The sequence below is a fragment of the Pituophis catenifer genome, unplaced genomic scaffold (genome assembly GCF_029215685.1).
Source record: "Pituophis catenifer annectens isolate HBS135680 unplaced genomic scaffold, rPitCat1.0.hap2 SCAF_1, whole genome shotgun sequence".
NCBI classification, from domain to species: Eukaryota; Metazoa; Chordata; class Lepidosauria; order Squamata; family Colubridae; genus Pituophis; species Pituophis catenifer.
Genome location: NW_027256881.1, coordinates 105,991,887 through 106,018,324, shown reverse-complemented (window position 1 = coordinate 106,018,324; position 26,438 = coordinate 105,991,887). Strand labels below are relative to the sequence as shown.

General features: G+C 38.8%; 1 protein-coding gene across 1 annotated transcript; it reads right to left on the bottom strand.

Moving 5' to 3' along the window:
* Nucleotides 1–1,314: 1,314 nt before the first annotated feature.
* Nucleotides 1,315–26,233, bottom strand: FAXC (failed axon connections homolog, metaxin like GST domain containing). The gene is made up of 6 exons (XM_070953785.1): nucleotides 25,980–26,233; nucleotides 17,018–17,153; nucleotides 14,727–14,923; nucleotides 9,612–9,829; nucleotides 6,842–6,958; nucleotides 1,315–1,601 (listed from the first exon to the last, which is right to left on the bottom strand). Exons 1-6 carry the CDS (start codon nucleotides 26,231–26,233, stop codon nucleotides 1,315–1,317), a joined length of 1,209 nt encoding a protein of 402 aa, XP_070809886.1.
* Between the last annotated feature and the right edge of the window lie 205 nt (nucleotides 26,234–26,438).

The following is a 26,438-nucleotide window of genomic DNA, read 5'->3' as shown; positions in this document are numbered from 1 at the left end:
AGCTGATCACATGACCGCAGGACACTGCAACCGTCATAAACTTGAGTCAGTTGCCAAACATCTGAATTTTGATCACAAGACCATGGGGATGCTGCAACAGTCATAAGTGCAAAAAGCGGTCGCAAGCCACTTTTTTCAATGTTGTTGTGTATCTTTGAAGGGTCACTAAACGAACTGTAGCAAGTCGAGAACTACCTGTATTTTACATATATAATTGTTATACTACTACACCCCGATATATAGTAATGTTTACAATATGCATCTACCAAACCTGATTGTCCAGGTGATTGGCCCCGAACAAAAATCTTGTTATGATTATAATCAATAGGTGTTGCATGGAAAGACATTCATGGACTGGAATGCTATCAGTGGAAAAATGCAGTCTATTGCAAGATCTTACTAAGTAAGAGGCTTCATGTGTAAGTGGAAAGGCAGGGCAGAAATAAATGAATGCAATCATACATCTCAATGAAAGAAAGTAAAAGTTGGCAACTGCTCTTGGGTAAAGACTGTCTGCTTCTGCGTTCTGGTGGCCAATGAGAATCAAGTCTCCTTCAATATGCCCAATCAATTCTTCACCCTCATATAACTTGATCTTGCAATATTTTTGGTATAATTATTATATTCTAGTCTGAGTAATTACCGCAGCAGAACTGATACAAAGGAACAAACCAAGGAGGATGCATTTTCTCCTTTGAAAATGCAAGGCTATCAAAATACATTTAAAAATTAAAAAAAAAAAAAGTTTTGATCAGAGAAGACCAATAAACGATTGATTTCAATGCAAAAACAAACGTTACTTTTTTCTTTTGTGAAACGTTTCTTCGAGACCACGTATTCGAAGAACCTGTTTTACCACCTGTGCAAGGGGTCACCCGGCACACCCAAAGTGGAAAGACGTTACCATTCCTCATTGCGCTGATTTTACCGCAACATATCCTGGTGGGGACAGGAAGTCCACTGGGGAGGAGGTTACAACATCCAAATGAGATTTTCTTGACCCTTGGCTTCCCTACGTCATTCTGGGAAGTTCTGCGTATTAATTTTTTTAACGTGAATCCTCGTTCCCACCCCCATTACCTTCCTTGTCATCTTTTAAATTCCATAGTGACCGTTATTAACACCGGTTTGCCTAGGATCCATGAGGACTCTTTCCTAAGGGGTGAAAAAGATGAAATGCCCCAAAGAACAGATGAAGATAGCGTTGCGCGTAACAATCTCTTCCAAACCAACAAGGGGCTCTTTGAAACCTGAGTCAGTTTGCCTGAGTCCCAAGAAGTACTGATGCTTCTGACACAAAATGGCGCAGATACGTCATTTGCATGGTTCATGATCTGTGCAGTCATCCATATCCACGTCAGAATCAAAGAGGGAGTGCCCTGTGTAATCAGTATCAGGCGTTCGGGAAAAACTGTTTTCAGGTCCTTCATCATCAAATGTTTCTGTCCTTGAATAAAAACTGAAGTCCAGCAGTGGGTGACTTTTGCTTGCTTCACTGCTTTCTTCTGATTCGTACAGCGTGTTGTCTTCATCGTGATGCCACTCCGGCCAGAATTTCCTTCTTATTCTCTCACAGTACATAGCCAGGTTAATCAATTCTCCTGGAAAAACACCAAGAGGGGACAGAGAATATGGTTACCACACTGTGAATCTTCAAACTAGAATACAGGTAATCCTCAATTTACCATGGTTCATTTAGTGGCCGTTCGACGTTACAACGGCACTGAAAAAGTGACTTGTGACTATTTTTTTTACTCTTATGACCATTGCAGCATCCCCATGGTCGTGTGATTTACATTCGGATGCTTGACAACTGGTTCATATTTATGACGATTACAAAGTCAATGGGAAAACCAGATTCACTTAACAACTGTGCTACTAACTTAACAACTGCAGTGGTTCACTTAACAAATATGGTAAGACAAGTCGTAAAATGGGGCAAAACTCCCTTAGCAAATTTCTCCCTTAGCAACATAAATTTTGGGCTCAATTGTGGTCGTAAGTTGAGGACTACCGGTATTTTACATTCGCAAAAAGAGTGGAGATGTAGAAGAGAATACGTTGATAATATATTTGAACCACCAGATGGCAGCATTGTTTAAAAATGAGAGGGAGGGAGGGAGGGAGGGAGAGGGAGAGAGAGAGAGAGAGAGAGAGAGAGGGAGAGAGGGAGAGAGAAGATCTATTCCATTCTTCTCCTGAATGTCTAAGTACATAAGAGAAGGACATAGAAAGAAAGCAGAGGAGAAAAAAGTAATAGCTGTAGAAATTTCTCTCAAAACAGCAGGATGCTTTGCATATGAACATCATTTATGCATTGCTTGTCACAGTATGAACTGTCTTACTGCTATGGGCCCAAAATTACAGCTTTAGTTTTATGCATAATGATTTGATCTGCTCGGAGGCGGGGGGGACGGACGACTGTAGCAGCATCTATGGTGGAAGGCCATGGGCAATGGGTACTTCCCTCCCACTCCTAATAAGCCATAAATCCCATATGTCCCTCTTTTCATTTTTAAAAAGAGCTAGCCTGTAGAAATATAAAAGAAAACATATAATCAATCTTCTGACGGTTTTGGAAGCTTTTCAATGTCTTTAGTTCCTGAGTGAAGAGTCCTAACAATGATTCACACAGAGCTGGTCTAAAGAAGGGTTTTAATCTTCCTGGTGGGAAGAAATTGCTTTTTCCTGCAAAACAATTCAGACATCCACAGCTTGGCGTTGCTGTGATAACTCAGTAATGTGTCTAGCCAAGTCAAAGACAGAAGCTTGAACCTTTAAAAAAAAAAAAGCCAATGATTTTTTTTCTGAATTTCTAAACATGCAAAGGGTTCTATTCCAATGCCTGTGGAGAAAATCTATCAGTGTAATATTCTTGTTGCAAAAAGCAGGACAGCGAGTGAGAGATTATGATAACCCTGCAAGATAATCCAATAAGGTAAAGACCATCTTCAAGAGTGGAGGGTGGGGAATGGAGTATGAGGGTTTTGCACAATCCTCCAATGCTTGAGATTTAGTCTCTTGATATATTGGGACTTGGGGGGGATACTGTGAAGTTTACTTATTTATTTATACATTTTCTGTTGTTTTCTAATTAATAGCAAAAAGAAGAATCAAAAGAGCAAAACATAAAAATGATAGTGATACATCCATTATTAAAAAGAAAGGGGCGGGGGGAGAACACACAAAAAGTGCTCTAGCAAAAAGTGAAAAAAATACAACAAAAATCCCCATAGTATATATGTCATTACAACAATAAACAACTGCAATTCTATATACACTTGTCTAATGCAAATATTGTTCAAGGATGTATATCTTTCTAATACATTTATCTTTTCTCTTAACCTACTATATTCTGGACAAATGAGTTCATATTTCATTATACATGCCCATACAAAGTTTTGCATTTTTTTTATAGAACTATGGGAGCTATTAACAAAGTGAAGTTGACTACAGCAGCAATGCGGGGGAGGTGATTTGTTATGAGCAGAATTAAACAAGACATCAAATTTTGTTTTCTCTTGCCTCCTGGGCGAGGATTTTCCTCCTCTTTGATGCTAAGGAGAGTTTAGCTCATAAATTAATCTCTTTTCCTATAACTAGCTGTCCTTGGGCAATTTGAAGTTTTGCTAAGATGGGAGACCAGCGGAAAATTCCAGAGTCAGGCCTACACTGGGAAGTGGTGACAAAATCCCCAGAGAAAGCCAAACTATCGTTCTTCCATGTTGTTGTTTTGGGGTCACCACAATTAGAGCTCAGCCTGAGGAACTCTTTTTTGTGTCACTCTAGGTAGGACACAACTTTTTGTGGAGACATCTAATCTTACAGGAAAACAAAACTTATTGATAGGCAGCAAGCCATATCAAGTGCTAACAGGTGAAAGAAACTGGAAAAAAAAAGGCTTTTATGACAAATTATTCAACGATTCAATTCAATTCAAATAGAATTGTAATATTTATGAAAAAAGGTGATGCTGAAGTCCTGTTGCTAAAAATAACCAGCACACATATAAAAAGAAAATGAACATATAAAGCACAAACATATTCAACTTTTGGGAGAATAGGGTAAAGTGTGGATGCCCGTGATGTAGAGTCTTCAAGAGTTGTTACATTTGCCCATACTGTAAGACTCAGTTTCACTTTAGAGCAGGGGTGTCAAACTCACGGCCCGCAGGCCAAATGCATCACGTGCTGGCCACGCCCACCCCCAGTTTAGAGAAGGGAGAAAAAGTTGTGATATGACAACAACATGTCATTGCAAGTTTGACAATCCTGCTTTAGAGCAATAGTAATGTGCATTTAATGTGCAGCCTGTGCACCATCTATTGGCAACATTTGTTGCTAGGATTATCAAAGGCAGCTGTCAATTTTTAATAGAAAAAATGGGGTATATGCTTTCAGAATAAATAAATGAATTGAATACACAATGAATTGCAACATCAGAACTATATCAAAAGCAGCAACGGTGCTTGTTCTCCATATTATGTCACTCTTCTTGAACAAATAGTCCTTGTGCAACACTCCATCCCATTAACCAGTGAATTCCTAGCCCATGGAACAGATTAATGAGAACCCTTGTCATATTGCCTTCCATCCATTATTTGTGAGGATCACTCTAACATTTTTTTTATAAATTAACTTTATACAACACTGTTGCCTTTAGGTTTGTTGAATTACAAGTCCCAGGAATCTCCATTAGCATTGATTAGATAAACTGGAACTTATGGAACTCGGATTCCAATACCTATCTAGAGAAAGTGGTTTAAATTGTCTATGGCACTCTAGAAGGCTTTAAAGCAAAAACCTTGGAGACAGCAGGAAATTCCACTGAATTTATTTGCAAACTAACACTATATCATCTATTATATCCACAATTCATAACCTATGCATCCTTTTACTGTATTAGTAGATGTTCCTCTCATATGAGGAATTCTGAATACGTATTTTCTTAATCAACAAACCACTATGCTAGCTAAAGTAATCAGAATATTATCTAAAATAATCTATTTAAAATTATGGCGGAAACATCTTTCCTCTTGAAGCAGCTTTAAACTCTGAAGAAGCTGTCAGCTATCGCTGACAATAATTTAAATTATAGCATTATCACCAAAGAGTTAGTTTCTAAATCTATTCTTAGGCACTGAGAGACATTGTACTTTAGCAGCTAAACCATTAAATTTGTCTCTTAATCTCACAACACCTTTGTATCTTTGGCTGGTAAACTTTAGTTGCACTGAGTCCAGATCTCTGCTACTGCAGTGCAAAGGCAGCTTCCACTTTAGTAGAAATGGAGCTTCTACTAAGTTTAGAAGCTTAAGATAGGCTTCTGTTCCAGAGACATTGTCAAAATATTCAGAACAAGTGCAAATTGTCCCTTTGAATGTTATAGGCAGATTGGTGTTTTGGGATGAAAGGAAATAGGAAAACAGAAAATGATAGCATTTTATTTTATATTTTCATTCTGCCTTTATTACTTTTATAAATAATTCAGGGCAGCAAACACACTAATACTTCTTCCTCCTCCAATTTTTCCACACAGCAGTAACCCTGTGAGGCGTGTTAGGCTGAGAGAGAGTGATTGATTGGCCCAAAGTCACCCAACTGTGTGTTATGCCTAAAGTAGGACTAGAACTCACATTCTCCTGGTTTCTAGCCTGGTGCCTTAAACCATTAGCTCAAACTAGCTGCTTACTAATAAAAACTCAAGACATTTTGCCAAAGAACTAATAGGTACTGAGCTTAGTAGAGCAAATAAAACTTTTAATTATCTTACTGTTCTGCTTGTAGCAATTCACTTTATTCCTAGTTACAGAGAAGGAAACTTTCCATTTTAACTTTCATAACTACAGCTAGAAGTTGGAGCACCTATCCGAGAGCCCAAATTACTCAGTGTTACTAGAAAGTGGTATTTACTGTACTAAAAACTGTAATATATTATACAACCTGCCTTATACACACCTGTTTGATATCCTTTTATTTCACTGCTGGCCAAGTATTTCTGTGAAATTGTGCATGTATTTATATATGCATGGGTATACATACATACATACCAGTACATATTCTGGAATGATCAAGGATATCTGGCCATAGGATGCAGAAAATCAGAACTCATCATCCAGTTGGCAGAATCAATGGAAACGTTTCCAAAAACAAGAATGAGAAAACTCTTCCCTGCTCCCAATGTTTGATACACCACTCACCTATTTTCTGTCTTTCGGATTCCTACATCATTACTTTGGTCAACATTTTCAGATGTCATTTTAATGCAGCTCTTCCTGAAGAGCAGCAGAGTTCCCCAATGGCTCCCTGAAAATCCCAGCTTTCATTTTTTAAAGAACATTCTTATGCTCCATTATAAGTTTGAAAGTGTGTGGAGGAGATACAGCAGAGTTTTCAATGACTGATAAAAGTTATTAGATTTAGAAGCAGCACCTACATAGAGAGATTCTTTGTTTCTCTCATGACAAATGAAGTGAGATATGAAAAATATCCAATGCTGAAAAAATATGGCCATGCCTCCTACCATCCTTCATGGTATTCATCAGATCTGACCTGCCTCCCCAGTTCCATGGTAAGATTTAACATATAAATTGCATCACCTTCCCCACACAGTTTATTGGTCAAGACTTCCAATCTGTTGGCAAATCCTATCCAAAGGGCTCTCATTTTGGATCTTTCTCAAAAAGCAGATGCTGGATGGGAAGGATGAATGTGGACTCCAATCTCCTTACTCACACATTTTTGGTTAGTGCATAACTAAGGCTTGAAGCTGATCCAAAACAGGAGTTGTTGTTTTTTCTTATCACTATCCTATGTTCTTGCTGGATTTAAAGCATTCATACCTTTAATGAGGCGCTCCGGTCTAGTTCCAGGCAACGTCCACATTGCTTGAGCCAGATGACCAAACACCGTAGCATCTAAAGTAGAAAGTCTGGGTCCCATGATGTACTTTTTATCACCTAGAAAAATAAACAGATGTCAAAAAACATTTAAGTGGGTTGTGATATTTTATTTCGCTTGTCTTTCTTAATACAGGGCCTATGTTTCAGTCTCATATTGCTTCATGCTTGCTAATGCCTTCAAAAAAATAAACGTAGCAGTTACCACATGATGGTTTGCACTGATACATACAATTATTCTGTAAAGTGGAACTAGTTGTTGTGATCTCTAGTCCTTCATGGATGTTTCACTAATTAACCTTTTTTTAAAAAAAAAAAAGAGTATGGAACATTCAGTATATGTTTGGCTATATCTGAAGCCTGTTGCTCTTAAGAATTTTACTGATTTGCGTTGACACAGTTTTTTTCACAGCCAAATTGACTCTTATGTATATGTAGATACATAAAACACACATATACACACACTCCATTGCATATGCATTGTTGCATTTGTAAGATTTGTGTAGGAGATGATCAGGCTGAATCCGAGGGAGGGATCAAACGCATCATCAGTCTCAAGTCCCTTCGTGCCCATAAGAGATCTAAATCCAGCCCCCCTTGAATTCTTGATTCTTATCTACCGTCAATTTGCTTTGACGGTTAGTAGTTCACATTCTTGTACAAAGCATGAGCTTGCAATAAACCTTTATATTCATTTTAAACTGCCTGGACTTCCTGTTTTCCTCTGCTTGACAATTTGTTTCCACAAATGCAGTTGACATTTAGTTATGGCAAAAATCATAATTTTCAAACAACATTTTTTTAGCCAGTAAACAATAGTCTTTCCAGGTGACTAGGCAAAATGCAGGTGATGATGCCCAATCCCAGGAACATAACATTTCCTCACAGTCCAACAAAGGTAAGAGCTTATATAGTATGAGATTCTTGGGTAATTCAAAATCTCACTATGTATTTCCTGCCTAAATAAATTACTTGTGCAGTTTTTGCAGTGGGAATGATATCACGCCAAACAGACTCGGTCTATAAATGGGAATAGCAATCCCTTGGCCATTGTTGGAATGGAACTGGATTCAGCGATGCTGCTTATAGAAATGGAGAAATGTATCTTCAAGGAACAACTGAACTCAGCCATGAAACTTCTCCAGTAGGGCTTCAATAGGCATGGAACATTTAGGTGACTCAAAGGGGCTTTTATTTTTAATGACAGGGGAGTTTTATAATAACTCATTATACTTTCAGGAAAACAATCTGAAACTTAAGAATTCTGATTCAGGCCTCCAGTAACCTCTAATTTGCTGTCTCTTTCATCAGAGACAGCATTGCACAGATGTGATTCAGATTTAACAGGCAACACTAGATTGGATTGGATTGGATTGGATTGATTGGATTGGATTGGATTGAATACTTTATTGGGCCAAGAATGATTAGACACACAACAAATTTATCTCTGCTGCAGAAGCTCTCAGTGTACATGCAAAGCAACCGAATAATGATAATGATCATCATAATAATACCAATAGGAGAGGGTAGTAAAGAAGATAATAAGGATAAATAATAATACTACAGCTGTACTACATGAGTAAATATACATAGACATTAAATAGCACTATATGAATTAGGCACAAGGGAAAAAATTGCCCTGTGTTTTGTTTTGGCATGCAATAGCACTGTCTCAAGGGGAGGAATTGAAACAGTTTGTGTCCAGGATGTGAGGAGTCTGCAAATATTTTTTTAGCCCTCCTTCTGACCTGTGCAATATACAGATCTTCTGCGGAAGGCAGACTGGTTGCAATTGTTTTTTTCTGCAGGACTAATTTTCCATTGGTTGCTGTACAAAACCAGACAGTTGTAGAAGTACAAATGACAGATGCAAATCTTTCCAGACATTGTACTATTAAATAAAATGAATGCTTCTTATAAAGTCTCGTATTAAACCCTAATGCTGAAACTATGGATTAGAGTATTGGTGAACATATGCCATAATGATAAGCCAGGAGCCTTCACATCCTTTCAAGAAATTAAGAGGTTTCTGGAAAGAAATTTGACAGCTTCTGACTTGGGCCAACTGTTCATTTTAAGTTAGAAGTTTCAAGTTTCAATGAATTTGTACATTTCAATTCATTCCATTCCAATGAATTGCAGTACTATAAGCTACACAAGGAACTGCACAAAGAATAATACTTCCAAACTATTTGGGTAGGTAAGTCAAACTGAACTAATTATCAAATAAATCGTAAGTAATTATTCCAGTACCAAGCTGACGAATAGCATGTTACAATCTAGCCTGCAGTTTGTGGCCCATTAACTCCAAAATGTTTAACCAAGCTAGTATAACAGAGAAATATTGACTTAATAGAAGCTTTAGTTAGGACTGTTCACAGTGGAACAGGAAAATACGTAGTCCTCAACGTAGACCCTTAATGGAGCCTGCCCATTATGGTCTTATGTCTTTACAGTTGTAAAATGGGTCAGTCATGTGTCCTATTGGATTCTACAACCTTTTTTTGTGGCAACAATAAGTCAAGGACTCTCTGTACTTCATATCAGTTTAACTGAATGGGTCATTAGACATGCAGGCCCATGTAAATTCAGAAAGTTCATGACAGTCACATGACTAGCTAAAAGTAATAATCTGAAGTTTAACCAAATACCAGAAATTGCAAAGGAAGAAAGATTGTGCCTAGAGAACTTAATGAAATGTACTATTCATTACCCAGAAGATCGGCCAACGAGCGCATATCTTTCTCCATCAGCTTGTATATGTCTTCCTCAGAGAAGCGGCCAATGCCATGTCCGTACATTTCCCGCTTCACAATTCCTTTGGTTATGTGGCTGAGAATCCACTTCAGTAGGTCACTAAAGGGCCCACCAAGAGAAAGCATCTTCTGGGTCTCATGGAGATTGTCCACCCATTGGCAATAGGCTAAGGTCCTAAACATTGAAGACAACCACAACATTGATTTCCAGCAGTGCTATAACTGCAGTAAAAAAAATACAGAATATGAGAAGGGAGCAGCTTCCCCACCATTGACCTTTATTGTGCTAGATGGAAAAAGTACTTCAAAGAAGAAGCACCAACTGGCTATCGGGCAACACCAACCTATCTTTGTGTCCAGAAACAAACTTTAGCAATCAAGCTCTTATGGAAAATACCAGGTTAGGAAAGAACAGACTACAACATCTTACTGTTGATTGCACTTTCAAAAAGGCAGGGGGAGAACTGGGTGATTAAATGATTAATTAAATTATTCGCTTTAATAAAATTTGCAACATTTTCTTAGAAGACTGAAGTTTGTGTAAAGGATTTTCATGGAGAAGTTGGAAATGGTTCAACTGTCTACTGCAGCTTCTGCCAAACTTAATGTCCTATTGATACTTCGACTTCTCTATAAACCACAGCTAAAAAAGGTAAACATTTGCAGAGGTGGAATCCAAAACAACTGGAAGTATGCACATTGGAGAATTCATGGTTGTAATTCTCGTGAAAGGATTTTGTATGCCCATTTTGGAATTTTTGCCCTTGGTCACTTTTTGGAGCCATCTAGTGCTACTCGCCACCTCATGTTCTCTTTCAACTTTAAGGATTGATGCTCCTGTTTCAGATATTCCTTTTCTCTTTCCTGTTGTGGTCCGCCAGCAGCCTGCGGAGCTGGCAGCAGAGTCAGACAGTGAGGAGGCTGGGAAGGAACATGGGCCAGTCCTGGAGTCTGGGGAAGGCTCGGATGAGGGCTCTGCGTCGGAGGCAGAGATGGGGCCAGGGCTATCTGGGAGTGATGCGCAGACTCCGGAGCCTCCAGAGTCGGACATCAGCGAGGCAGAGGAACAGGAGGAGCCTGTTCCTAGTGCGCACATGCGCAGAGCTGCCAGAAGGCAAGAACAGTTAAATCAAAAGGGACGACTTGGGAGTAAGGCCTGGAGATGATTGGCCCCTCCCATAAGGCTTAAAAGAGGAGCAAAGACACATGGGCCCTTTGCAGGAAAACAACGTTGTTAATTCTGTTCCCAATCGGCATCTCTGTTTGATTCTGGACTCCGTGTAGCTTTGCCAAGTAGGTCTTTGGCAGCGTATCAAGGGAGATAAAGGTTGGTGATTATCCCAAAGGACTTCTCCCGAAGGACTTTTTGCAACTAATTGGGACTCAGCTGTGAATGAATGTAATTCACAGCTGTTGCAATAAAAGACGTTTTTGGGACTACTCATGTGTTTTAATGACTCAGGAAACCTAGATCACAACATTTCCTTTCAATCCCTTTTTTTTTATTTTGAAAAATCATATTGTTTAAATTGCTGGCTTGTACGCATCTAATATCTTGTGTTTATTATTGTTGGTGAGCCTTCTAGGTGATTTTTGGTGGAAGAGCAGGATGAAGCTGTTTGATGTAAAACAAATATTCTAGCTATGGAAAACTGATGAAAGTACAACCTCTATTGTAAAAGTGAGTTGATCCCTTTTTGCTCTTCCAATGTCAGCAACTGCAAATGAATGACGAGGAAAAAGTTGTGAAGCAAAGGAATTGTCAATGCAGATTGATAACAACAGATGGCACAAATATTCGAGTGTGAAAATTACATTGCGTGGGATTGTTAATTCTCCTTCCCAGCAGTAACCACACACAGCCCTCTCCTGAATATGTCACATGACTATTTGGAAAGCAGAATAAACCCTAGCTTCAAAAGGAGAAGGAAAGACTGCCATGAAAACAGGCTCAGTAGTTTCCCAGCAATATGCGGGATGAAATATTTATAAAGCCCAGATTATTTTCTAAGTGGGATCAGATCAGGTCACATCCTGACAGAGCTTATCTACTACCTCTCCCATTGCTCACAGCTTTTGAGTCAAGTTAAATCACCTCAGCTGATATTAGAGAACTTGGCTGGGAGTGAGGACAAGGGAATGCAGAATATCAGGTGACCATTATGGCTGAGGATAGGCCTTTCTCACAACATATGCTTTGCGTAACCTAAATTCTGCTAGTCCTCAATTTATGACAACAATTGAGCCCAACATTTCTGTTGCTAAACGAGAGATTTAGCATTTAGATTTGTTAACAAGAGCCTTGGTAGTACAGTGGTTTAATGCACCCTGTAATTAACACAGCTGCCTGCAATTTCTGCAGGTTCGAATCTTACCAGGCTCAAGGTTGACTCAGCCTTCCATCCTTTCTAAGGTAGGTTAAATGAGGACCCAGTTTGTGGGGGCAATAAGCTGACTTTGTATAAATATACAAAAGTATGAAGGCTATTGCTTAACGCATTGTAAGCCGCCCTGAGTCTCCGGAGAAGGGCGGCATATAAATCAAATTTAAAAAAAAAAAAAAGTGAGTTTTGCTCCATTTTTTGACCTTTCTTGCCACGCTTGTTAAGTGACCCCCTGCAGGTGTTAAGTTAGTCATATAGATGTTAAATCAATATGGCTTCCCCATTGATTTTGCTGGTCAGGAGGTCACAAAAGGTGATCATATGGCCCCAGGACACTACAACGGTCACAGATATGAACCAGTTACCAAGCATCCCAGTTCTGATCATATGACCATGGGGATGCTGCAACGGTCATAAGTGTGAAAAACAATCACAAGTTACCTTTTTCAGTACCATTGTAACTTTAAATGACCACTAAATTAATTGCTAAAAGTCAAGGACTGCCTGCTAACACCAAATACACCTATCAGGCACTCCTACCAGGCGATTTTGGGAATTCTTTTGAAAAGATTGATATTGAGAGATTCAATAGTTTCGTTAGTGCTGGCGGAAATCATTCGGGAATAGCTGCAAAATGACCCAAGTTCAGTTATTTCGTGAAGGATTAGGGTTAGGGATGGGAGTGGGGTTCATCCAGGACAGAGCACACTGAGCCATACAAATTAGAGCTGCTGAGAGCTTGGAGAGAAGAGAGAAAAACACCAGGAGAAAGAGCAGATGCTTTGCTGCAGATTTTGTGGATCTGCATCTTAATTATTTACGAAGAGAAGCATCTCATTCAAATGGAAGAAAAAAAAACACACATCAATAGAGGCGCGTACAAAGCGGATAACAAGGGAGTGGTTTGTCTTTTGCTCCGGTGGCCTGAGCTTCTGCTGCTGAGCAGGAAGGCTTAAGAAAGGTACCGAAGATGTAAAAGTATTTTACCTTTGACCTGCGCTGATGTGTTTTCCTTAAAGTTACCAGGAACCAATTGCATTTGTAAGCGGGTATTTTGGTTCCTTCTCGTTTTCTTCCCTATACATTATTTGACTAGTTTATTTTTTTTTCCCCTTATTCTCTTTATGTGAATGCAGTATGAGAGCCCCCAGGATCCTAGAAAATGATTCTAAGACTGCTCCAAATGCTTTTGCCAAAAAGCCATCCTTTCAAATAAACCAAGAGAAAGATTCTGCGTTTGCCTGCGGGCGTATTTCAAAAGGTACAAGTAGAATTGTGTTCTTCAACTTGCATCTGCTAGTTTTGTTAAAGACAAATGTGCATCCACGGTCTCAAACCCTGGATTGTATATTCTGGAAGCCAACCTCCCTTCAGCGGAGTGTTTTATGTATTCATCTCCTCCTTTTACCCCATCAACTAATTGATGCATTAGCCTATTTTGGGAAACACTTTGGTGGGAAGGGAAATTAACTCCACATAAGACAAGGTATTTTTAGGAACACAAAACCCCTCTGTGGTGCTTTGCTTATTTAATTATCATCAATCCTCCATATCAGGAAGAAGAAAACATTATGTTGGCTCAATGAGAATTATTTTTTTTAAAAAAAGAATAATCTGGGTGCAAATTAATGAGAGGAAACTGGGCTATATATTTTCAGTCACTTTTATTATTCTTTCACCTAATTGTTTTATAACAGGGTGTCAAGCTCAATTTCATTGAAGGCCACATCAGAGCTGTGTTTGACAGGGCTGGGCATGGCCAGGGTGGGCATGGCCAGCTTGACATCACTTGTGTCGGGGGGCGCCTCTGGTGGCCCAAACACTCTGCCAGTGAAAACAGGCTCCTGAGCTCCATTTTCGGTTGCAATGGCCTCCTGCAAACCTCTGCCAGTGAAAACATGGACGGCCCTCCCGAGCTCCATTTTCGCTAGCAGAGGTACCGCAAGCTGGTCGTTTGCTGTTTCCAGGGTGGCCCTGTGGGCTAGATCTAAGTACCCTGAGGGCCGGATTCGGCCCCCGGGCCTTGAGTTTGACACCTCTGTGTTTTATAACTATTGTATCCCTTTCTAGCCCATTAAATAAACTAAATGGATATAAATTTAGGAAATGGCACGATGTTTGGAGAATCACTGCAAAATCTTAAAAAGTGGTAGGTGTGTGTGTGTGTGTTTGTGCACATTTGCACTCATTTCTCCTTTAAAATAGGGGTCAGCAATTATTTCAATTTCTTCATTTTGGTTTTATTCCTCATTTATCCCACTTTTTATTATGTCCCTGCCCACTGTGAGGGCACAGAGGGGACATTACAAAAAGTTTACTAATGTGTGCCAACAGGCCCAGGCACCACCATGCTGAGTTAACAATGGGTTAAATTGGAGAGATGGATGTCTTCTTCTAAAAGTAGGTAAAACTTTCCATGGGGTTAGAGACTCTTACAACAGAGAACATCCAAATGTGCATTAAGTCTAAGTGTATTCAAGTATTTTGAGCAAAATCTCCCTTAAGGTCTTGCCATACAGGTAGCTAAAGGGAGAAACACATTGGCAGCAGGGCCACTGCACACACTGCATGCAGTCCTGTGTTCCTCACAAAAAGTATGTTGTCCATTGTAAAGGTCTCACAGGGCTATTAAATGCAGCTACATCCTTTAATTCTTTCAAGAGCACTCCTATTCCTATGTCAACTTACCAGTAGAAGTGCTCCTCCACCATTTTTGTTACTGCTCTAGAAACAGCTCTCTCATGTGGGCCAAGGTGTTTGTTTAAATTCACTCCAAGCTTCTCTTCCAAAAAATCAATAATGAACTCTGTGCCGGATACCTTTTTGCGATTGTATTCGATCCATGGCATTTTCCCTTGGGGAGAAAGCTTTCCATCAAAGTAGTTCTGTGAAGCAAAACAACAAAACAAAAATAAAGCAATCACATGGAAGCTAAATCAGGTTCAACTCTTGCAATGAATTTAATTTCACTCCTCCATAAAGTTGGCATGATCACCTAATGGCATCTCAAACCTGCTTGCATATTAAATCAGGTTTTCTCTGGCACAAATGTCAAAAGAAAGGATTCCAAATCCCCCCCCCTCTCTCTCTCTCTCTCTCCCCCCTCTCCCCTCTCCCCCTCCCTCCCTTTCTCTCTCTCTCCCAAAATCCCAAAAGATATTACAGAAAATGTTGATTATCTTATGTCACCTAGTAGTCATCTGGATTTTCATAGCCCAAACATAAGATACATACTACCCTAAAGATTGAGGTACTTTTCTATCATGAAGCATAGGGAAGCAATCTATAGCAAAGTCATCTATTTCAAATCACATCTGGGAGATAGGACAGGAAAGAAAGGCAAAACATCTCTCTGACTATTTCAATAAGTCTTAAGGCAAAGGAAAGATACAGTATTTGGACTCTGCTACAATCTTTTTAACATCTTGAGATGACAATCCTTAACAAAAAGCATTGTTGTGGGGAAAATAGGAGAAGGAAGGAGTATTGGTAAGTTCATCACCTTGAGTTGTATATGGAAAAAAAAAGCAGGATAAATATCTTTTTCAAATGTTATAATGCAAGTGCAAAACAAGCAATCCCTTTTCATTCCCTAGGCTTTTAAAAACCCTGCTAGGTATCAGTGCATTAACACTTCTTCTTTTTTATTTATCTAAATATCTATCTATTCATTACTTTATCTACCAATTGTATTTAGGAGCTGTTTCCCTCACAGAACCACTCTTAAACTGGCAACCCATGTGTTCTTATCAAAGGTGCTTTTTCAAGGGGCAAATGGACTTTCTTTGTTTTTCCTTGAAGACATTTCACTTTTCATCAAAGGAGCTTCTTCAGTTCTGACATGTGTTCTTATTTGGGTTTTTGTATTATGAAAACATTTCTAAAAATATTTTTTAAAAAATATACTTCTCATGTGGTTGCTATGAAGACAGAAAGAATACACCATCAAGAACTTTTTAAGAAATAAGATCTTACTAGAGGATTGGAAATAGTATTACTGTCACTATTATTACTACTGCTACTACTATTACGGCAAGTAGTAATAATAATACACGAATAAAGACGGATATACGTGTCCCAGGATAATGTTGCAGGATCCAATCTGTGTTGGTCACTGGGACCAGAGGTTTTGTCTTCAAGCTTTCAGATCAATGGTGGGTTTCAAAACTTTTTAATACCGGTTCTGTGGGTGTGGCTTGGTGGGCATGGCTTGGTGGGCATGGCAGGGGAAGGATACTGTAAAATCTCATTTCCACTTCAATCCAGGGGAAGGTTACTGCAAAATCCCCATTTCCTCCTGATCAGCTGGGACTTGGGAGGCAGAGAATAGATGGGGGCGGGGCCAGTCAGAATTTTTACTACCAGTTCTCTGAACTACTCAAAATTTCCACTACTGGTTCTCCAGAACTGGTCAGAACCTGCTGAATATCACCTGTTTCAGATGTGTCCTGGAGCCCATCCTCAGGGAACTTCTCTCTAGAGTTAGGACTAGAAAGAAGTTCCCTAAAGATGGCCTCCAGCACAAGTCCAAAAGCTCGGATGACAAAACCTCTAGTCCCAGTGACTGACCCAGATTGCATCCTGCAATAATAATACAGGAACACAAAAAAGTGTACATAACACATAGATATTTTCATATGATACTTTATGCTTAATTGTATTTCATTTATATAATTTAAAGATACAAATAATGTAATTTTCTATACAGCACCTATTGGATGAGGAGGTCAAAGATAGCAAACAAAGAATTGTGATGGAATTTTTCTTTTTGTCCATTTGTAACTCTCACATGGACATTCAAAAAGGGGGTGGAGCTTCCATCATAATCCTTTGTTTTCAATCTTTGCTAGTTTTGATGCCCCCACACTGCAGATGCTGCCGCTTCTGATTATATCTTTAGGAGCAAAAAGAACATTTAATTACATCTATTTATGGAAGCTAAATAATTCTGGTCCAAATTTCATGATGCACCAGATTACCTGGTAAGGCAAATCAGCCATCCTCAAGTAAGTCTCCATTTTCAAGCAGAAAGGAGATAAACTGGGAATGCCATTATTTGGCCTTGAGAATTGATGTAGGATGATGGCATCTTTTGAATCGACTTCTTGTTCTTTCCTAGAAGAAAAATAAGCAAGAAGGTTTAAAAAGCAGAAAACATTACATCTTGGAGAGCATCAAAGTACACAACACACACAAACTATAATGCAGTTGCTCAGACAGGAATTCTATCTGTCTTGTCTGAGATTACTGCCATTGTTATCCATCATTTCTGAAGTTTCTAAGAGGCACTTAGCAATAGCAAAGTAAGCCAATAAGCCAAACTGAATTTGTATTGGAAATTACAAGCCTTTCCAAATTTCAACATAAAGACCTATGAAAAGAAAACACACACACACACACAAACATATGTGTGTGTGTGTGTGTGTGTGTGTGTGTGTGTGTGTGTAATAGTAATAGTAATAGTAATAGTAATAGTAATAGTAATAGTAATAGTAATAGTAATAGTAATAGTAATAGTAATGTTCTCTAGGTGTGGCTTGCATTGAAAGTTCAAGTCTTGATTCCATTTAGTTGATATCATATAGCAAACATCAGGCTACAGTAATTTAAAAGCATATGAATATTAAAGTTAATTAAAAACAATACACACCTGTAGTGGACAAAATAGTTTGCAACTCTAATCCTAAACTATTCAGCTTAACTTTAACTTGGGTTTTATTTCTATTTTATTTCTTTCAGATAAGCCATTCATCCTGAATGCAATCTTGCTGGGGACAAATTTATTATTTGACTTCACAACGCAGAAATCAGCAGACTGATCTACATTTAGTATCATTGTTTAATTTTACTGTTGTAGATGGTTTAATTGGTCAGTTATAAAATAATTATTTATTTTACGTACTATTCATTTTATTTCTCTTCTGTTCTTTCCTCAAAAAGCCCATGCCACTACATAATAAAGAAAAACTAAAACAAGTAATCATCATTTTAAAAATAGACATATACACCAAAAGCAGTGTAATTATTATGTTGCATATCTCTCAAATTCCAGATAAAACATGCAGACTTTAGTTGAACTATTGATAAATAGAGACATGACCCTGAAGAAGTCATTAGAATACTGTGCATTGTTCATCCAATTGTTTCACTTAGTCTGATACCAAGACAGATGTCTTCATAAACTAGAACATCATTTCAAAGAGAATTATAGACCTTTGTTCCCTTTGTTGCCAGTACTTCCTTTGATTCTCTTGTTGGATTCACACACTACGCTATAACATACAAAAAGTCCTTAATCTACGACAGCAATTGGGACCAGAATTTCCATTGCTAACCAAGGCAATTGAGTCAACCCAATTGTGTGACTTTTGTGCCACAATTGTTAAGCAAATCATGCAGTTATTAAGCAAATCTGGCTTCTCCCACTGATTTTGCTTCTTGGAAGCCAGCTGGGCAGGTGGCAAATGGTGGTTACCTGCTCCTGGGACACTACAACTGTTGTAAAATTGTCAGTTGTTAATTGCCTGAATTTTGATCACATGACCATGGGAGTGCTGTGTTGGCCATAAGTGCGAGGATTGGTTGTAAGTCAGTTTCTTCAGCACTATTGTAACTTTGAATGGTTACTAAACAAGTGGCTGTAAGTCAAGGGACTACCTGTAATGTGGTTTGCTGTTGTTTTGACTTAGTACAAGGATGAACAATTCATGGCGTAAGGGCTATGTAAGGCCTCCAAGCCTCCATACTGAAATTCAGTAGCCAAGTACCAACTTTTGATGGTCCTTTGTGTTTGTGCCCAAAGAATGCAAAATAACCGTAATTTATTAAGATTGCTTAATAATCCTAGTCTTCGTTTTAAATCATTGCCCAACTAGAAAAAGGCAAAAATTGTCATGACTTGACATTGTATATAAGCACTTAGTCATTACAATCAGTTGCATTATTTACAAACATCATATCCATGATTCTGCATTTTAGCCACAACACACTTGTCATCACGTGCCTTAATTCTTGAGTCCCTTTGCCTCCCTCCACTCAGCACTTAGGAAAAAATCTTCTTCCAGCAGAATCGGCTAATAATGCATTATCCCAGTTTCAGAATTTGATGTGGATATGTTCCAGCCAACTTCCAGGAGACCGGACCAAAATTTAGCTTCAGTTCCAGAAAATAAACATTACATCAATACCAAGAGACTGAGAGCAGACATTGGCTTTTAGGCTGAAATATAATTTTTTTTAAAAAAAGCCACAAAGAGGACAAGACTAGTGAAAGGAAAAACAAAAACAATCTCCTTTTCTATTCATCCTTCTCTCTTCTTACTCAGGGAGTTTTATCACTCCAACCTATGGATTCTTTAACTTTCTCTGAGGCAGCCAAAACAAAAATGGCTTGTTCTAGATCAGGAGTGTCAAACTCAAGGCCCGCAAGCCGGATCCAGCCTGCAAGGGTGCTTAGATCTGATCTAAGGGGCCACCCTGGAAACAACAAAGGACCAGCCTGTGGTGCCTCTGCCAGCAAAAATAGAGCTTGGGAGGGCTGCGCACTGGCTCCATTTTCAGCTACAGCGGCCTCCTGCAGCCCTCTGCCAGCAAAAATGCCCTCCCCCAGCTCCATTTTCGCTGGCAGAGGACTAGCAAAACAAACTAAAAACAAAACAAAACAAAAGGAGCATCCAAGAAGGGAAAGAGGAAAGACAAAAAGAAAGATGGGAAGATGAGGCGATGAGAAGAGAGCAAGGAAGGAAAAATAAGGAAAGAGGGGAAGGAAGCAGAAAGGAGAATAAAGAGGGAAGGAAAAAGAACAAGAGGAAGGAAGGAAGGAAGGAAGAAAGGAAGGAAAGAAGGAAGGAAGGAAGGAAGGAAGGAAGGAAGGAAGGAAGGAAGGAAGGAAGGAAGGAAGGTTATAATGAGAGGAAGGGAGGGTCTGAGCGAAGTCCTGCCTTAGCACGTGGCCACCACAGGTGCCCCTGATACAAGTGACATCAAACTGGCTATGCCCACCCTGGCCACATCCCCCTGCCCCCGCCCCGAGGTCAAACACAACCCTGATGTGGCCCTCCATGAAATCAAGTTTGACACCCCTGTTCTAGATTCTCCTGTGGAACTATTTCCTTCTTGCAGGCCACTGAGAGAAACTCTCATAACACCCATGATTCGGTGAGGCAATTTTAGTGCTTTAAAGACTCCATCTTCTACAACATGGCCAACTTTCTTTCAGCTGGTCAAGCCCTTTTATTTACTGCTAGATTTTTATTATTTTTTAGTTCTGTATTTTGGAGAGGGATAAGTAGGGGCTTGCTCAATAGACATGTCTGACAACCCTATAGAGGTTTAATGAATCTGTCTTATGGCTTAATTTATTAATAACAAGAAAGAAATACGACATCATATGTCAACAATACAACCTTGAGAATTCTTGGGACAACTTGTGATCCGCAGGCTTCTGAGCTCTGTTTTGCAACAGAATATTAATTGAGGTTGAGTACACAGTCTCTCTGTGTTTAGGAACTGGGATCCGGAGAACACAACCCTCCACCAGGTTCTCCTTCTGGTTGGCAGATTCCGACAAGAAGCAAAGAAGGCTTTTGTGTTATTATCTGTGCTGCTTATGATGGATAGGTGATTCATGAGGGATCTTACAGTATTGGTATCTACACTATAAGTGAATACGTCAGTGGCTTTATGGCTATATTTCCTGCTCTCAAACACACTCTGTAGCTAATGATATTTTGAAACACTGACTGATTGTTGTCAATACAAGAATATGCTTTTATGATGACTCAGACCAACATGAATCATATTTCAGGATCAATCCAGCTTACTAATTCTACAAGCTTGCTGAAAATACAGCATCAAGACATGTTTTCCCTACTTTGAGTTAACTGGTTCTAATTATCTATTTAAAATTTATCTATTTATATTTATTTACTGGGGCTTAAAGGCCACTCCAATCCAACAAGACTCTAAAAAATTCACATTCCTTTCCTCAGTTAGAGCACTATAAAAAAAAATAATAGAACTAGACTAAGTTCTAGACTAAGACTAAGACTATGGAAAAAAATATAATATCCAAGCACAACTCAGGGTATGGGATTTCCATCAATAATCCATAATAGCTGATCACTCATTTAGTATTATATGTACTAAATTTGTCTTTATTTTGCATATATGGACAAAGCTTTTAGATATAACAGGTATCTGTTTTATCTGACTTATCCAAATAATGGCCATTTTACCTAGCAGAATTAATCTGCGGGAACAGTCTCCAGGACCATTCCCTCCCATTAATCAATAAATTTACCTGTAGATTGCTGCATCAGGTACCACCCCATAACAATTAAGATTTGAAGCCATGGTTCTCAAATAGCAACCTTCTCTGATATAGAGCTGTTCTGAAATAATGCGATTCCCAGAATTCCCACCCAACATAACTAATGGAATTCTTTTTTGTCGCTTCCCCCGGCTTATCTAGAGTTAGCAGCAATAATAAAACTACTATGCCTTATGGAGATATTTTAATTATACTCAAAAACTGAGTTTGCTTCCAAAATTCAAATTGTTATACATAACTTTCCCTCTCCCTTTTCTTCCCACAAGAACGTTATGAGATACACAGGTTGGGTTGAGAAAGAGCCATCAGCAGCACCCAATCACCCAGTGGACTGAAGGTGGACTTGAGCTTAAATCTCTCTGGTGCTAGTCTAACACCTTAACTAAACCAAACAATCTCATATCCTGGAGTACAGCAGCCAGAGTCACATAACTAATCTATGGAGAATCATCAAGATCTTTTGTCGGTTACAAAAACATGTTTTAAGCCTGGAAAGAAAAGAAAACTTCAGAAAGAAATTCAAAGCGATTCTTTTTTAACTCGCTGAGGTATAACAAGGAAAGAAGGGAAAACACATTAACAGCAACAAAGTTGGAAGAGTCCTTGGAGGTCATCTAGTCCAACCCCCTGCTCACACAGGAGACCTGTACTAGGGATTCGATTCAAACCACCGACCTTTCTGATCGACAAACTCCATGTTTAGACACTGAGCCACCTAGTCAGGCTGACTTTCACAGTCAAGCTTTCAAGATTCTGTTATGATAGCCTACCTCCAGATATTCTTGTAAAGTCTGTTCTACCTCCAAAGACTGACCTAACCAGAACATTCCTTATTCTCTTACGTTCATTTTGAGTTCTTTCCAGCTTTACAACAACCACAACAAGTTGCCTTAGAGATCAGTTTGAGTTCAAGGCAGTAAATATATTCTCCAGAAGTAATTTAATTCAAGTTAGCAGTACATGTGTACCTCCTTAGAAAAGAGCCTATTAAGTGGGATTTATTCATAATTAGGATTATGCTATTACAAAGTAATGCTAGGCATATCTGTTTAACCTCTGCCCCCTGAATTTATTGGGACTTACTCTAAATATATAATCATCTACGCATTTGTTTAGGATTTAAAAATCAACCAGTAATAAATCAGATCAGTTAAAGGTATGTTAATCACCTATACTAATTTTTCCCAACATATTTTCTTCAGATATTTAAAGAATTCTGGATTTATGATGCAATACATCTAACAAGTTTCAGATTGTTTCCTTAAAGAAGCACATTTAAGAGATTTCTATAACAAAATCTAAATCCCATCAGCCGTTATGGAAGAGATATACTACTCAAGTAAGTAAGACAGAAAATTATCTCCTTTAAAATAATTATATATAATTTCTTATGTTTGAAATTTAGTCATTGTAAAACAATTAATTAATCAAATATGTAAAAATTTATGCTTCAATGTCTCCACTAGCAATTTGTGAAAGTTTTGATACCGTGTTAAGATAATTTAGCACTAGGTCAAGAGAATATAAAGCAATTCACATTTAGGCATTCATTGATTAAATTAATATCAACTTCCTATTATACTGGGAAGATAATTTAGTAGTTATGCAATTATGATAGTCACTAATCTTACTTTGTAATGTATCATTGTTGAGAGTTCAAGACCTGATTAGCCAACTTTTAACATCAAAACAACCATAAATATATTATTCAGAAGGTACTACATGAAACAATGCTAATATAGACTAGATCTGGATAAACTCAGCTTTGAATTCCTGCCCAGTTATCTAAGCCTCTTTAATTGCTTTTAGGGCCATCATTATTTATCAGTCTATCCTACCACACAGAGTAATTGTGAAAATAAAATTGAAGAGGGAGAAAGAGGGGAAGATGGGAAAAATGTAGGACAAGTACAATATAAATGAAACAAAACAAATATATCTAATCAGCTCCAAATAAACTGATCCTCAGATTTATCAGGATTTTAAAACTATCGAGCTGAACTTTGGTAATTCTAGGAATCCACTTTCTTGAAGCACCCTACAAATCCCCAAGTGATATATCTACTTATTTGGTACTATACTGCCTTGAGTTTAGAGGTACTTTCTTCTGAAGAGATTGAATTAGTGCCATTAAAATGACAAAAGCAACACTGTGCCACAATTCTACCGCTTTTGTGCATGCATGAGATGTTGTGGTGCCCAAAGGAAAGCTGTGCCATTTGGGCTACAAGTAAGCAGTGTCAAGCATTTTACATGTTATGGGCACAGAAGGGCAATTAAATCTGTTCTCTAGAGATGTGTTTTTGAGTACAATAGTTGTTCCTGCAAAATGTTTAAATAACTATCTCTAAATTCAGAAAGACATTAACACTAGCATTTTTTTTTATATAATTTGATGGAAACTTGTTCTTGAAGGGAAACTTAAGGGGAAATATCATTCATATTAAGCCTGTGCCCTGGTAAAGAATTTCAAAATACTGAAAACATTTTGTTGCACAGCTATATTTTAGAACTCCTTTTTTACATTTCCAGGTCATTCGGATAGTATGCTGCTGTTTCACTGAATGTAGTCAAATTCTATTTTACTGTTTGCAAAAGTTTCCATGACCTCATCATATTGATCATATAACTATTTCTATTTTTTCTTCATTTTATGTTGTATGCTTTAAATTTCTGTATCGCTTTCAGCAAAACACTGACCACAATAAAGTCTGAATTGTGACAGAAAACAGGCAGGGTTTTCTTTTGTTAGTTGCATACTTTGATGGATAGTCTTTCAGTGTCTCTCCAAAAGTTTCCATAAAACTGTCAATTTTAATGTGACTGAAAGACAAAATTATTTAAATACATAGGAAGTCATCATTAATTTCACTCAAATAAATGCAAGTTTAATGAAACAAAATTTACTTTTTCTCTGACTGCATCTATTTGCCATGGAACACTCCAAACCCAAAAAATGACTCTTGGTCAGAAAAAAGGTTGATATCTTTTTCTCTTATGAGGTATTGTCTCCAATATTTGCAGCTTATGGGGAAAAAAACTATCTTAATGAAGTTAAGGTTAATGACGAGAAAACTGTTATGAAGAGAAATCTGAACTTTAAAACATTGTGATGTGTGAGCAATAACTGAACTGATACTGGCTATAAAGTAATTATGTGGCTGAACTCCTGGTCTTAGCATTTGCGATGTATTTTAAAAGTTGCAATTACCAATGCTGGTACCAACCCTGGTTGATCCATGGTTGAGAGTAGCAAAAACCACAACAAACTTTTATCGGCACCCATAAAATTATCACAATATAGGAAGAAAGGTTTCAATGTTGTCCAGAATTTCTTCCTTTTTTCACAAGGGATGCTAAACCCTTGGAGAAAGAGGCAGGACACAATGGAGATTGGCAATAGAAATAAGAGTTTCCTATTAAGATTAGCAATTCTCACACAAAGAGAAAACAGACTTCCCCAGTATAGTACTGACTTTTGATGATTGAGTGTGTAGTCCAGCATATTTGGTGGTCTTTAAAATAAGGAAAGGCTGATCATCCCAAAATTTGCAAAGCCATGTACAACAGCTGAAAAGTCTTTCATCTTCTTCTATTTCCATCACCACCCCACCTTTTCTCCCCATTCTATTTATTCGTTTATCAAATTCAGGTACCACCCAGCTCACTCTATTTTAAAGGAAATAGAAACAGCTATTGTTAAATATCACCACATATCTCGTATTTACTTAATACATTTCAACATAAATATTACTTGCTTAGTATGCAAGTCTGTATAAATCACATTGCCACAGTTCTGTACAACTGTTCTTGTGGTGTTTCCATTAACTCAGTGAAGATTGTGGGAAACCTTGTAGTGGGCCTGTTTCTATATGTCTATCCAATATGGCAGCTAAACAGGCCTAGGCCTGATTTCTATGTTGTATGGGAGACATTGAGGAATACAGTAGGCGTTGCCTAGACTGGGGAATTAAAAACATGTTCATTATTGTCAGAGAAAACTGCAAGGATGTGTCCATCCGAAGTGCAGGTTGACCGGAAGACTTCATTTTGTGTAACAAAGTACTCATAACTACATCACCAAAACTGGTCCTCTAAACTAGAGCATAATTGAATGTTGATTCCTAATGTTTTATGACCATATTATTTTTTTTACAAATCAATCTTCCATTTTAAAATATGCAGGCTATATAAGAAAACTCCCTTCTAATCGAAGTAAATGTGTGATCCCAGTTTTATGAGGGTAGTCGCTCAAAAGAGATGATGGCAGTCTGCAAATCAGTTTACCATTTAAATCCCAGAATGCATTGGCCCACCACTAGAAAAAACCACTCTGCCTATGTTCAGAGGCCCTGCCCAGGGGCTTAAATGCTGACATCCAAAGTAGAACAGAACAGAGCCTCCTCTTAAATTAAGGCCTGCATTCTTAAAACCCCATGATCTGTATCCTATCCGGGTCGGCCAATAACCCTGCCCTCCCCTCTCCTTCCCGGCCCAAATCATGGGAAACCTTGCTGTAATGAAAACATAATCCACACGATCGGGCCCCTGCTGTGTTATCGGCATCTATGACTTCCTTCCCAAAACAAAACCCCGGGTCTCTCGCTCACCTAATAGCCAGGAGTTCGTGGAACAGATAGGCAGCAGCGGCGAGCAGGGCCCCCCCAGTCAAATAAAGGGTTTTCTTCCACCACGAATCGGATCCCAGCCCTGTCATGATCCCGCCGTAATCCTGCAGTGGGAAAGCAAGGATTTCCCCATAAAAGGAAAAGTGATCGTCGGACCCCGCGCACCAAAGGCTCTGATTCCTGCTTAGATCCACCATGCACGACCTGGATGAGGCGAAGCCAACCCCCCAGGGCATGCTGCGCGACGCGGGCGTTGCTACCTCCCGTTTGCCCACGGATCGACGCCAGGGCCGTCTGCATGGGGGAGAAACCGGGCGGCGTCAAGGTGCTGACGGCAGGGGCAAGCCGGGAGTTCGACAATAGAGGAAGAGGAAGAGGAGGAGGAAGAAGAGAAAAGGGAGAGCGCGGCGGCGGCGGCGGCGGCAGCGAAGGCTCTGCCGA